This window comes from Hyla sarda, chromosome 10 (genome assembly GCF_029499605.1).
Source record: "Hyla sarda isolate aHylSar1 chromosome 10, aHylSar1.hap1, whole genome shotgun sequence".
Taxonomy (NCBI): Eukaryota; Metazoa; Chordata; class Amphibia; order Anura; family Hylidae; genus Hyla; species Hyla sarda.
Window position 1 is genome coordinate 59581156 of NC_079198.1, and position 15041 is coordinate 59596196.

Genomic DNA, 15041 nt, shown 5'->3' on the forward strand with positions numbered 1-15041 from the left:
GAAGGGATTGCATACTAGTTTACTGGCATAGAAAACAAAGTTGCAAATTTTTGAACAAGCCTAATTTTTTACAAAAATGTATGACTTTAAAGGAGAACTGCTGTGCAACGTTTTTCCCTTCCCCTGTGCCCGGGCTGCAAAAACTAAAAAACAAAAAAAACTTGAACTCACCTTCCTATGTTCCCCCGTTGCACTGATATCAGCATCCCATTCCTCCGATGCTGCTCTGCTGGGCTCGGATCATCACACTGCAGTCAGCGTACCGCCGACCACAGCGATGTCCCGCCTTGGCACCGGAGGAATGGGATGCTGATATCGGTGCAATGGGGGAATGTAGGAAGGTGAGTTAAAGTTTTTTTTTTTTTTTTTTTTTCGTTTTTGCAGCCCGGGCACAGGGGAAGTGAAAAATGTTGTGCTGCAGTTCTCCCTCAATCATGTTGTGCACTCCATCTGCAGTTTGTGTCATGATTTTAACTACAGTGACATTCAGGCTTTACTGAAACTAAACATGATTTGCCAGACTTCTTTATATGAAATACTCAGTGTCCAGCAAAGCTAAGCTACAGTGTATAATAAATCTTTTTAATGGCGTCCCACCCTTTACTATCGAAGAGACATATAGTTTGTGTAACAAGTTTGTCATGGAATTTCAATCTTTGATTTGCATCAGTGTTGTTTCCAACCTATGTCTTTTTTGGTGTGGTATCTTTTAAATTGAATTGATCTTGTATATGTTATTTTTCTGGTTAGCAAAAAAAAGTTCAGAATTAAATTTTTTTGTCTTTTTTAAGTTTACCAGATTCAAAGGGAGAAGAAAAGAAACTTTCATATTTTGTTATAATGGCCATTTTATGGTGATATTCTTCAGTCTTGCTGAACATCAGCTACATAACCTCATGGCAACATTTGGCACTTGGTCTTAAATACATTAAAAATTTTCACCAATGAATTAAGGGATAGACAATGAAGCTACTAAATCATTTGTAGTAATGGCTTATTCATTTGAGGCAAAGAGACCATTCAAGCCCCTTATGCTTCAGGGATTCACCATCAACTAATGCAAAATGGATATAGAGACATGGTTTTAAGCTATTCTTACTTATTCTAATCATCAAGTGTATAAGTTTGTAAGTTATTTTGAGTTAAACTATTCTCTTATACAGTACCTCACATACACCCCTCACATTTTTGTAAATATTTTAATATATTTTTTCATGGGAAAACTAAGAGGAAATGACACTCTGCTACAATGTACAATAGTGAGTGCACAACCTGTATAACAGTGTTTAATTTGTTGTGTTCCCTTAAAATAACTCAACACACTGCCATGTCTCAACCTTGGCAACTAAAGTGAGTACACCCCTAAGTGAAAATATCCACTCACTATTTTACATTATAGTAGAGTATCATTTCTTTAGTGTTGTCACATGAAAATATCAGAGGGGTGCACTTACTTATGAGATGCTGGTATATATTACATATCACACCCATATATGTAATACTAATACCTTCAGATATGTCAAACGGATATTTTGAGTGAGAGAATTCCATGTTCCTGTTACCATGCAAAGGGCATTGATTGTGAACTATTCAGATATGTTAAACCAATGTTGTAAAACTTTGTTTTGTACACGTAGGTCCTAGAAGGCTTCACCTATCTAAAGATCGAGAACATCATCACCAAACCTGTAATCAAATGATAAATCAATCCAGAGAGGGGTAGTTAGGCTGGGTTCACATGTTGAAGCTTTGGGTGGTAACATGCCTTTAGGGCGAGAAATACATGTACTCATGGTTTACTGAAAGTTGGACAAAAGTTATCATGCACTTCGCTTGCACCAGCTGCAATACTTTTGCCATTTGAGGTAAACCCTTTGCAGGTTTTCTCCATGGTTTTTGGACATTTAACACATTAATACCCCACAGATCCAACATGTATACCCAGGTGTTATCAGGTGTAGATGACTCTCGGCACCCCCCACTGATCAGCTGGTTGAAGGGGTTGTGGCACTTTGGTAAGTGCTTCAGCCTCTTCATTATTTAAACCAACTTTTACACTGGTTCAAACTTTCTCCTGCCATACATTTTCCATAGTACAGGTGCTTGTAATTTTATCTGTATCCCATTCACACTATCAAAAATGTGTGTCCCTCCACAATATCATACTATCATTAGCTGTAAATGGATAGTGTAAGAGTTTGAGGACACATCCCCCTTTATAAAGTGGAATGGTCACATCCAGTTGTCAATTTGTTTCTACATTTCCAGGAATGACACAATGAAGAGTTTTGAGAATGGATGCTCAAGGATTGTTATTTTATGGAGAATGCCAGTATCTACTAAAACAGCAATGAAAGCTGACAGGACTTCTGAATCATTTATGGAATTTGTCTTGGTTTACAATATGTAATAGTTCCATCTTTATGTTGCAGGTACTTTTTGAGAGAAACTACAGCTTTGCAGCAATGACCAAAGATATTTGTGTTTCTGTTTTTGGAAAGAACAGTTGTTAGCATCCTATAATGTACATTATCTTGTAACAAGTCAGTTTTATCAAAACAATATAATGCAGGGATTATCACATTTTTCATTTGGTTCCAAAATTTCTTTCACTGATAGAGAGATTCCTAACACCTCTTTATCAGAAATTGGCAGCTACATGGCATAAAATGGCTCCTACCTCCATCCTAAAACTTACATCCTATCACACAGATTGTGCACTCACTCACTTTCACACACTCACTTAGAAGACCTTAGCCTTGGGACCACCTACACAGGGGTGGTTTTCCTGTTAAGAGTGTTGGTATTTGAACCGTCCTTGCCCAGGGTGCCTGTGTTTGAGGCTGGTCCTGTGACCGTGACGGTAACCCCAGGTTCCTTAGGAAAGCAGTTGTGCAGCTGTAAAAAACTGTGATCTCCACGCTCTGTATTATACAGACTGCTTACATTAGCCTTGGAGGTATCTCTTGATAAGGTGTACATGGAGATGTCAGTAGATGGTATCCCTTTCACTCCAACAGGAGAAGTGTCCCTTGACTGAGAAGGTTCAGTGGATCGTGAACTTGATCTAGAGCGCCGACGATATCGAAAACGATAGCTTGGTAAACGAAGAATGGCTGATGGGTTTTTGATCAGCTCAGTACGTGATTTACAATGTGCTTCTCTGTTCTTTTCAATGTAGATATTAACCGCAAGTACCCCAATCATTTCAGCAATGATAAAAGAAAGTCCCCCAAAATAAAAGGACCAACCGTATGAATAATGACTCTTCTTCTCATCATCTCTCTTAGTGCCGGGATCTCCGGCATTGGCAGAAATGTAAACAATGACACCAATAATGTTGCTTAAACCTGCCAATAGATGTTAAGGCAAGAAAGTTAGCACATCCTGTATCTTTACACAAAATCTAATGCATTTGATATCATAATGGTGCAAATTTTTAGCTCTGAATATCCATTGCAAGTATGCTTTTGTTCATATCTCTTATCTTAAGGTCTCTATACACTTAAAGGGGTACTCTGCCCCAGGACATCTTATCCCCTATCCAAAGGATAGGGGATAAGATGTCAGATTTCGGGGGTCCCGCTGCTGTGGACCCCCGGGATATCGGCTGCAGCACCCCGCTTTCATTACTGCACAGAGCAAACTCGCACTGTGCATAATGATGGGTAATGCAGGGCCCAGAGCATCTTGACCTCACGGCTCCACCCCCTCAATACAAGTCTATGGGAGGGGGCATGGTGGCCACCACACCCCCTCCCATAGACTTGCATTAAGGGGGCGGCCGTGATGTCACAAGGGGGCAGAGCAGTGACGTCACAATGCTTTGGCCCCTGTATCGCCTGTTATTATGAACACAGAGCAAGTTTGCTCTGTGCAGTAATTAAAGCGGGGTGCTGCAGCCGAGATCCCGGAGGTCCCCAGCGGCGGGGCCCCCGCGATCTGATGTCTAAGGGCACAGTACCCCTTTAAGTGAAAAGTTAATTATAATAATAATTATAATAATAATAATGCACTAACCTAACAGTTTAGATAACACATGGCACAACAATAAGACAAGCACCAGAGTGCTAATAGCTGGACTGTGAAAGAAGGCTGCATGCTGTTCCTCATCCTGAAATGGTATTGTTCAATAGGTCCATGGGAGATTTTGCATTCAGAAAAAGCAATAGCTAAACACTATATAAGATGTAAGATCTTAGAGGCAGCAATGTGAATTTAAATGGCTGCACAAAAGATGTTCCACTGACAAACTAATCGCTGGCCCTTTAAGGGTGTAATTGCAATTATTGAATAAAAAGCCAAAAATGTATTTAGATTGAGAAATTTTAGTCTTACCTTTATATGTGTCCTCCATTTATTATCCAGCTTTGATTTCAATAATTGCAATTAAAAACATGAATGTGTGAACATTTACACAGGACAATTATTGGGAACACTAATTTGCTCAATATATGGCCCTTGTGAAAGGACCTTTACTCTGGTGCTATTGATGTCACAAATGGTATTTGTCTGTGTATTACTCTAGGAGTCATTTAGCCTCAGCTTTCTGTCCAGGTCCCCTCCCTCAAAAAGGTGGTGTTGTCACTTCCTCTGTCCTCTCTGTCACTGGTTGGAATTGCGAGGCACGTTTCTTTCCATGGCCTAAACAACAGAAGTTAGGATTGGTCTCTGCAGCCACAGTTTTCTCCCTGTGTCACTCTTATACCAGCTCTACACTCTCGGCCTCTTGTTTCACCTAGACACCATTGCACAGTGATGGTTCTTAACATAGGCCTTAAAGGTTGTATTTCATACTCCAACCTTCTGATGGCATGAACCTACCCATTGTAAGTGAATATGCTGTCTCACCCACAGGACAGTCATATGGTCTCACCTACATCTATCACATTCACATAAAAGACTTCCCATACTAGCCCCTGCTAAATAACTACTTACAGCTACAGGGTGGACTATTTTACTGCTATTTGGAATAAATGTGACCATTATTTGGATCACAAACAGTGTACAATGATACACACCAGAATTGTATTTTACCATGTAAAGCACAATATGGTGTGAGGCATTTAATGTGAAATAAGGTTTTACTTGTCCATATTTACTTACCTGCAGCAACAAATAGAATTCCAGCCCCCAAAATGATGTTACGCTTAGATTTGTAAACACGACTGGCAGCAACACAAAGGCCCCCAAGTAATAGGAGCATGGCACTGAGGATAGGGAAGATGCTCGAGGCACGAACCACACCTAACATACAAAAAAATAATTGTTACTAATATATGGCAAATTTTGTATTTATAAACTCAAAAGTGAGGATAGAGCTTAGTCTCAAGCAATAAACAGAGATTTGAGGTTTTCACCTATTAACTTTTTCTTTTTGCTATGTATACATACATCATTTAGTATGAATTTATCATGTCAGATGCTGTATTAATATACAGTGGTCTATCAATTTAGAATATTAATTTGTTCTGTAAAAAAAAAAACATAGTAGCCTAAGATCATAACTCCCAAAATGCCATCCCTACAGAGACATGAGAAAAGGTAAGTAGACCCTTTTTTTTTATTCTATGGTTCTATATTTTAGGACATTAACCTCTTAAGGATGTAGGGCGTACCTGTACACCCTACGACTGGTCCCGGTATTTAAAACGGGGCCGGTCCGGCGGCTAATGATAGCCAGGACCCTAGGCTAATAGCATGCGGCACCGATCGTTGTGCTGCGTGCTATTAACCCTTTAGACGCGGCGTTCAAAGTTGATCACCGCGTATAAAATGAAAGTGAAAGCTTCCTGGCATCTCAGTCGGGCTGATCGGGACTATGGTGATAAAATCGGGATGTCCCGATCAGCTAGGACGCGAACGAAGGTCCCCTTACCTTGCTCTGTCACGTCCGATTGGCGTTTAATTGCTCCAAGCTTGAGCAATTGAGCAATCGCCCGCTTATAACACTGATCCATGCAAAGCTATGGCTTTGCAGGGATCTGTGTAAAAGATCAGTGTGTGCAGTGTTATAGCTCCCTATTGGAGCTATAGCACTGCAAAAAAAAGTGAAAAAAAGTTAATAAATGTCATTTAACCCCTTCCCTAATAACAGTTTGAATCACTCCCCTTTTCCCATATAAAAAAGTGTAAATAAAAATAAACATATATGGTATCGCTGCGTGCGGAAATGTCCGAATTATAAAAATATATTGCTAATTAAACCGCACAGTCAATGGCGTACGCACAAAAAAATTCCAAAATAGCTTGTCACTTTTTATATCATGAAAAAATATAGTAAAACCGATAAAAAAGTCCATTTATTACAAATATGATACTGATAAAAACTTCAGATTATGGCACACCAGCCGGTACACCGGCCGGTACACGGAAAAATAAAAAAGTTATAGGGGTCAGAAGATGAGAATTTTTTACGTATAAATTTTCCTGCATGTAGTTATAATTTTTTTCACAAGTACGACAAAATCAAACATATATAGGTAGGGTATCATTTTAACCGTATGGACCTACAGAATAAAGATAAGTTGTCATTTTTACCAAAAAATGCACTGCATTGAAACGGAAGCCTCCAAAATTTACAAAATGGCTTTTTTTCTTCAATTTTGTCGCACTTTTTTGTCGCAATTTCTTGGTAAAATTACTAATGTCACTGCAAAGTAGAATTAGTGGTGCAAAAAATTATTCGAATTTGGAATTTGAAATATGGAATTTTATGTGCAAAATTGAAAGCATTATGATTTTTAGAAGGTGATGAGGAAAAAAATGAAAATGCAAAAACGGAAAAACCCTGCATCCTTAAGGGGTTAAATAAAAATGTTAGAATAATTTAAATTTACAACCTCATATAAACAACAACACATGGCAGATAACATTGTGTCATTATTCATTTACAAAAATGAAGCCAAAATGGAAAAGCCATGTGTGAAAAACTAAGTACACCTCACAAATCAACAGTTGTTATAGCCCCCTTTAGCAGCAATAAGTTAGTCTCAGAGATTATAGTTTTCTGTAGTATTTCCTGTATGACTTTATTAGTCTTTCTTATTATGTCAAAATACTTTTGATCTAATCTTCTTTAGAATGCACCCAACAGTTCATTGAACTGAAGCCATGCTGCCATGTGGATTTTAGAAATAAGAGTTTTTTTTCCTGGTAAGGTCCCATTCACACTGCAGAATGTCCACCATAAAATTTCCAGTTGGACATTCCACAGGCTGCAAGCACCAGCAAAATAAGCCGATGTTAGAAGCGCTCGGAAATGCACAGTCTCTATAGATGGCAATGCATTTCCGAACAGATTCCACAGAAAGTATTGACATGTTTGCATATGCACACATATATTGCTATATGTATGCTGCCAGTGATCGATATTTCTAAAGAAAATAACGTTTGTTGTTTTCTGTGTACTAATACAACTAGTAAAAAAAAAAAGGCTAAACTATGACAGATCGCTCAAGACTCATTATTTTGCATTACATTTGGATTGAGATTTTTTTCTTTTAATTTTAATTACAGATAAAATTAAAAATTGTCTGCAACCTCTAAGGACATAATAATAGATTTATGTGAAGATTCAGATAAATGAATGCTTATAGAGAATATATATCTTATGTGTGTTAAACCTCCATGATGAGTGTGTAGTGTGTTCAGCCTTAGGGGTGATAGCCCTAAACAGCTGGTGCCATGCACAGGGTCTCCTTTTCATTTGCATATCTTTTTTTTTTAGATCTTGTGCTATTGCTTCCTTAATATCCTTGACTGTATCTGAATCATCAGGACTTCATTCAGTGCACATGATGAGCTTGGCATGAAGTGGCACAATCAGTGACAGTGTTGGCATACTCTCCTCTGACATCACTAATTTGGCATACTTCATAGGCTTCAGTGCTTTGAGGACCTCTTCTGCACATGTGATGTCCGACTCAATGTGAAGATGTCCTTTTCATTTTTTCTGACCTCATTGGAAAGTAGTGCTGCACATATTACTGGTTGCTGTTCTAAAAACCTCTCAGTCATGTCATAGGAGCTATTCCAGCATGTAACGACATCTGTAATCAGCCTGTGCTTTGGTAGTTGGTCCTGTTTGAGATTTAGCTGGTGACTGGCTATTGAACTGCTCCTAAAAAAGCCAGTGACATGCCTAATTCTGCCAAGCAGTCTGGCCACTGCTGGTAGTTTTTGTGCTTTCTGTAAGGCTAGGTTTAGGCTGTGAGCAAAACACTGAATGTGGCTAACCTTTGCAAGTCTAGCAGCCACAGCCATGTTGGCAGCATTATCTGTGACTATAACGGGATGTTTAGCAGTCAAGCCCCATTCATCAAGAGCATCACAGAGCAAACCTGCAATGTCTTCCCCGATGTGGCTGTCATATAAGGGTCACGTTTGCAGCCCATGGGAGTCTAACTTCCACTCACCTGTGATGAGCTGTTATGATCACGTGCATCTAGATGTCCAAGCATCACATGTCAAGGCTACTCTCCCGGCAGAACTCAGTTCCTCCAGCACAATGATTTTTACATCTTTGTACATCTTGGGTAAGGCGATGTCCGTGATGTGTTGTTGGGAGGGTATGGCATAGCGGGGCTCCATCTCGTTCACCATTGTCAGGATTCGGCAGGCTGGAGGTGGATCCTCTGTGTCAGAGAGGGATTGGCGTGGACCGTGCCGGCGGACCGGTTCTAAGTTGCTACTGGTTTTCACCAGAGCCCGCCGCAAAGCGGGATGGTCTTGCAACGGCGGTAGCAACCAGGTCGTATCCTCCGGCAATGGCTCAACCTCTCTGACTGCTGAGATAGGCACGGTACAAGGTATTAGGCAAGAGCAAAGTCGGACGTAGCAGAAGGTCAGGGCAGGCAGCAAGGATCGTAGTCAGGGGCAACGGCAAGAGGTCTGGAACACTGGCTTGGGATACACAAGGAACGCTTTCACTGGCACAATGGCAACAAGATCCGGCAAGGAAGTGAAGGGGAAGTGAGGTAATATAGGGAAGTGCACAGGTGAACACACTAATTAAAACCATGCGCCATCAGTGGCGCACTGGCCCTTTAAATCGCAGAGAGCCGGCGCGCGCGCGCCCTAGGGAGCGGGGCCTGCGCGTGCCGGGACAGCACAGACGGGGAACGAGTCTGGTAAGCGGGTCGGGATGCGCACCGCGAGCGGGCGCGTCCCGCATCGCGAATCGCATCCCGGCTAGGGACATTATCGCAGCGCTCCCGGTCAGCGGGTCTGACCGGGGCGCTGCGAACAGGAGAACGCTGCGAGCGCTCCGGGGAGGAGCGGGGACCCGGAGCGCTCGGCGTAGCAACCATATTCTAAAAGCCCTTATTCTCCACCACACTAAGAGAGCGCAGGTTTTTGAAAATGAAATGGAGGACAGATTGCGTTATTCTTGTTGCATGAATCGAGCCTGGAGGAAACTTGGCAGAATTAGCTTGTTCAAGAGTCATCTGAGATGCGGGGGTAGCTGCTTGTTTCAAGTTTACCTCTATGTTGCCATGATGCCTGGCCATGCGGGCACGTAGGTTTGTCGTATTCCTGCAGTATTTGATTCTGGCATGACATATTTTGCACACAGCGTGGCTCTTGTCATACTCCTTACTCCCTGGTTTATTATAGAAGCCAAAATGAGTCCAAATGCCCACTTTGTAAATCTTCGGAGTCTCCCGTATCTTTTTCTCATTGCCAGCAATGTTTGAACCAGCGTTCACTCTGCTGCAGCTACCGCGAGACTACAGAGCAAACAGGACGGAGACCATATGCACGACAACTCTCGCGGGATCTTGTTATTTCTCTGCTGCGGGTGGGACAGAGCTGGTGAATAACAGGTGCACTGCCAAATAGTGGTGGGGAGTTAAAGTGTTATAAAAAAATAAGACAGTGAAATAAGACGGTGAAATACAGTAAATGTTAATTATAAACAGTAAATGTTAATTATAAATAGTTTATCAAAGATCGATTCGAATATATTTTGAATCGATACTGCCTAATGAAAAATCGTGATATTTGATTGAATCTATTTTTTTCTTACACCCCTACTGGCGACTACAGCTAAATTTATTGTTAACTAAGACTCCTAAGTCCTTTTCCACATCAGTCGTCCCAAGTGTCCTCCTATTTAATACATAATCCCAGCCCAGATTTTTCTTCCCCATGTGCATTACCTTACATTTATCAGTGTTGAACTTCCCAGCCCAAACCTCCAACCTATCCAGATCCATTTGTAATAGTGCACTGTCCTCTATAGTGTTTACCGCTTTACAGAGTTTAGTATCATCTGCAAAGATTGCTACTTTACTACTCAACCACTCTACAATTAATAAATATATTAAATAGAACAGGACCCAAGACTGACCCCTGTGGTACCCCACTAGTAACAGTCACCCAATCAGAATAAGTACCATTAATAACCCCCCTCTGTCTATCACTGAGCCAGCCCAATCCTTCTCATTTTATGCACCAAACTTTTGTGTGGCACTGTATCAAATGCTTTGGAAAATCCCAGATATATGACATCCAGTGTTTCCCCCTGGTCCATTACTGTGAAATCCTGTGAGCTGTATAAACATTGTGTGCAATGACAGACACTTTTCCATTGGCTTTCATTGTGCACATTATTATTATGTCCAGTCCAGTTGAAGCCGCAGTTGCGGTGAAACGGTTGTTGACCTGTCTCCCCATCCCGGCTCCTGATGTTTGTGAACCCCTTCGCTTGAAATAAAGAAGTACCTTTTATACCAGCGTATCGAGTGCCATGAGCATCCTTTCTACATGCTTGCTTGGAAATTCTACTATATTGTTCGTTTGCCACTGAGCACCGAAAGACTGGTTGTGGGATTGCGACTCCTCTTTTACAACGTGGCCCCTCTACAAGCTATCAGGTACCACATAGTGATACTCTACTAGCAGTGCCATCCCTTCTTCTATTTTGTGGGCAGTATAAATTATTACAGCATACAAAGCCACCCTCCTATTACTTCATGAAGTTTCCAGAGGACAATAGATCCTCTTTAAAAGCCATTATGACTCTTTCTACAATCTTTGTGGCATGAGTTTCAGTCATCTCTGGTAATAGCATTTGTTTACGCACTGTCCCATAAAGGACATAATATTTCCCTGTATTGTAAAATTTCATTCAGACTGCAAAACAGCAGATTGAACGCTCACACCTTTTTGTCTTAAGACTGAATGCTCAGACAAACAATAGAGAGTAAGTTTCGTCAGTTTTCATGTTTGCAAACTTTTTCAACTTTGAAGTGTGAAACATCAGAGGATTTCATTATCTCATCCCTGCATACATTATAGCAGCAATAATTACATTTTGCTTCATTCAGCAGATTTAGAGATAAGCCAATACATTCCAGGCAGCCCTGTGAACAGTGTGCATTCAGTTATACTTTGCTGAAATATAGGCAGATCTGGTGAGTATAAAGAAAAGATAAAACTATGTGAAGTTATTTTCATGAATCATTATATTAAGCTGTAAATCATTTATCATTGCCCAAAAGAAAACATCTATGAAATGATAAAATGTACAATGCAGTGATTAAATGTGGGGAGAGGTGTAAAGATCATATACCCCTTTTACTAAAAAGGAGTAGTGTATCAATTTAATAAAATACTGTCATTACATTGACAAGTATGTACTGTATATGTTCTTATGGTATGTGTACTGTCTTGTTAGTTCACCTTCTGGTCCATGAAATAGTAAGCCAGCAAACCAATGTACACAGCACCACACCCTGGGCAGCAGGTATGATAGCTTTACTGGTTGGCAGCTTGCTGGAGGACGTCAGAGAAGGCCCAGGAATAGCCAGAAGCTGATGCAGGTTTGTGCAATGTGACACTGGACCGCAACCATGGTAGGAGGAGGCAGAGATGTCTCTATAAAAGGAAAGTGTTTTGATGTATTCTGGAACCGCATCAAGTGCCTGGAGAACCTCACATGTGATGTGACGTGAAAGAAGTAGGGCTAAGCTTGTTTTGGAACTTACAGTGTGTAAGCTGGATGCATAATCCAAAGGCATCAGATGGCTGGAGTGTTATCACAGAATATGGTGCAACCAAAAGAATATTATTTGTGGGAGGAAATTGAAGAGAAAACTGCAATTTTGTAAATTTTAGTGTATTTGGTTTTTACACAGGATATTTTACTGTAAAACTGATATGTTCTCTTTATTTTGTGGATCAATATGATTAAAATAATACCCATGCTTTAAAAAGCAAACTTTTTTCACAAAATAAGTATGTTTAAAATAGCCCTATTCTAAGCCCTTTAACCTTTTTTTTTCCGCATATGAGGCTGTATGATCTGTTGTTGTTATTGGTGTCACTTTAACATAAATATGACTTTTTGCTCACTTTTCATTTTTTCTTATGCCATTCACCCTTTAGTATTATCAACATTATTAGAGATGAGCGAATCGAAGTTGACAAACCCGAATTCGTTACGAATTTTATGAAAAATGTGATTCCCAACGAATACGAATATCGCCGCGATTCTATTGCGCAAATCGCTTCATTAAACTCCATTTTACAGCGTTCCAGGCTATTGGGGACCTAAGATGGCGGATCCACATGTGAGTACATGGGGCAGGGGATTATGGGAGGGCGGGAAACAGCGGCGGGAATGAAGGTAGGCGGGCTGACCCTGAATCACATGTGAGATGAAGCCTATCAGTGTTCACTGACCCCTGTGATGTCACAGCCCCTATATAATCAGCGGCCATCTTGCCTCTCTTCATTTAATCTATGCACTCAGATGGAGAGGACAGGACTGCGTGTGTGTGAATAGCTCATACCACAGCGTTACACTGCAACTGCTAGTCACATCAGCATTAGGGAAAGACAGGAGTGCAGAGTGCTGTGCTGTTACTCTGAGAAGGATCATTGATAGCTAAACCTCCTATTCACGTTATTGAGCATTGCAGCAGAGAGGGGCAGATAGCTGTCAGCTGCCTCATACAGATCTCCAAGCTGCCTGGACTTTCTGAAGCATCTTATCTCCTCATTTTTCAGCCCAATTGAGTTTATTTTTATTTGCTCCACAAATCTTCTGCTGCTCAGAATTGTGTGACAGAGTGCAATTTAGGGTTTAATCCCTGGATTTTTTTTTGTGGTGCTGCACTGTTGGGTCCTGCTGCTGTTCAGAAATACATGATTGTTCAGTGGACTGTGGTGCATTTGCACCATTTTGTACCTGTTAATCTGTCAAACTGTGCAAGTCCAAACAATAATATTCACTGTCTGTTTTTTTTTTTTTTTTTAAACAGTTTTTTCTGCGTATAGTTAAGCATATATTACTGCCCTCATCAGTGCATACCGCATAGGCACATGCAAGTATTTTACCATTTAGTACCTGTTAAGCTATCAAGGTGCTCCATACCGTCAAAGTCCAAACAATAGTATCCACCAGTTGGTGTTTTACAAAAATACAGAGTTTTTTCTGCTAATAGGCATATTACTGCCCTCATCAGTGTATACCGGATATGTACATCCAAGTATTCTACCATTTAGTACCTGTTAAGCTGTCAAGGTGCTCCATACCGTCAAAGTCCAAACAATAGTATCCACCGGCTGGTGTATTACAAAAATACAGAGTTTTTTCTGCTAATAGTTAGGCATATTACTGCCCTCATCAGTGCATACCGCATAGGTACATCCAAGTATTGTACCATTTAGTAGCTGTCAAGGTGCTCCAAACCGTCAAAGTCCAAACAATAGTATCCACCGGCTGGTGTTTTACAAAAATACAGAGTTTTTTCTGCTAATAGTTAGGCATATTACTGCCCTCATCAGTGCATACCGCATACGTACATCCAAGTATTGTACCATTTAGTACCTGTCAAGGTACTCCAAACCGTCAAAGTCCACACAATAGTATCCACCGGCTGGTGTTTTACAAAAATACAGAGTTTTTTCTGCTAATAGGCCCTCATCAGTGCATATCGCATACGTACATCCAAGTATTGTACCATTCAGTACCTGTTAAGCTGTCAAGGTGCTCCATACCGTCAAAGTCCAAACAATAGTATTCACCGGCTGGTGTTTTACAAAAATACAGAGTTTTTTTCTGCTAATAGTTAGGCATATTACTGCCCTCATCAGTGCATACCGCATACGTACATCCAAATATTGTACCATCTAGTACCTGTCAAGGTGCTCCAAACCGTCAAAGTCCAAACAATAGTATCCACCGGCTGGTGTTTTACAAAAATACAGAGTTTTTTCTGCTAATAGTTAGGCATATTACTGCCCTCATCAGTGCATACCGCATAGGTACATCCAAGTATTGTACCATTTAGTAGCTGTCAAGGTGCTCCAAACCGTCAAAGTCCAAACAATAGTATCCACCGGCTGGTGTTTTACAAAAATACAGAGTTTTTTCTGCTAATAGTTAGGCATATTACTGCCCTCATCAGTGCATACCGCATACGTACATCCAAGTATTGTACCATTTAGTACCTGTCAAGGTACTCCAAACCGTCAAAGTCCACACAATAGTATCCACCGGCTTGTGTTTTACAAAAATACAGAGTTTTTTCTGCTAATAGGCCCTCATCAGTGCATATCGCATACGTACATCCAAGTATTGTACCATTCAGTACCTGTTAAGCTGTCAAGGTGCTCCATACCGTCAAAGTCCAAACAATAGTATTCACCGGCTGGTGTTTTACAAAAATACAGAGTTTTTTCTGCTAATAGTTAGGCATATTACTGCCCTCATCAGTGCATACCGCATACGTACATCCAAATATTGTACCATCTAGTACCTGTCAAGGTGCTCCAAACCGTCAAAGTCCAAACAATAGTATCCACCGGCTGGTGTTTTACAAAAATACAGAGTTTTTTCTGCTAATAGTTAGGCATATTACTGCCCTCATCAGTGCATACCGCATACGTACATCCAAGTATTGTACCATTCAGTACCTGTCAAGGTACTCCAAACCGTCAAAGTCCACACAATAGTATCCACCGGCTGGTGTTTTACAAAAATACAGAGTTTTTTCTGCTAATAGGCCCTCATCAGTGCATATCGCATA

The 15041-nt window shown here is 40.7% G+C and overlaps 1 protein-coding gene across 5 annotated transcripts in view; it reads right to left on the reverse strand.

Annotated features, from left to right (window-relative positions):
- Positions 1-363: 363 nt before the first annotated feature.
- Positions 364-15041, reverse strand: part of CACNG8 (calcium voltage-gated channel auxiliary subunit gamma 8) — a 124357-nt gene continuing 109679 nt past the window's right edge. For all 5 annotated transcript variants that reach the window (XM_056543000.1, XM_056543003.1, XM_056543004.1 and 2 more), the window contains 2 exons: positions 5107-5247; positions 364-3350 (listed from right to left, as the gene is read on the reverse strand). In XM_056543000.1, the coding sequence (XP_056398975.1) occupies positions 2770-3350; positions 5107-5247 (722 nt within the window). In that variant the 3' untranslated portion in view covers positions 364-2769. The remainder of the gene's footprint in view (positions 3351-5106; positions 5248-15041) is intronic.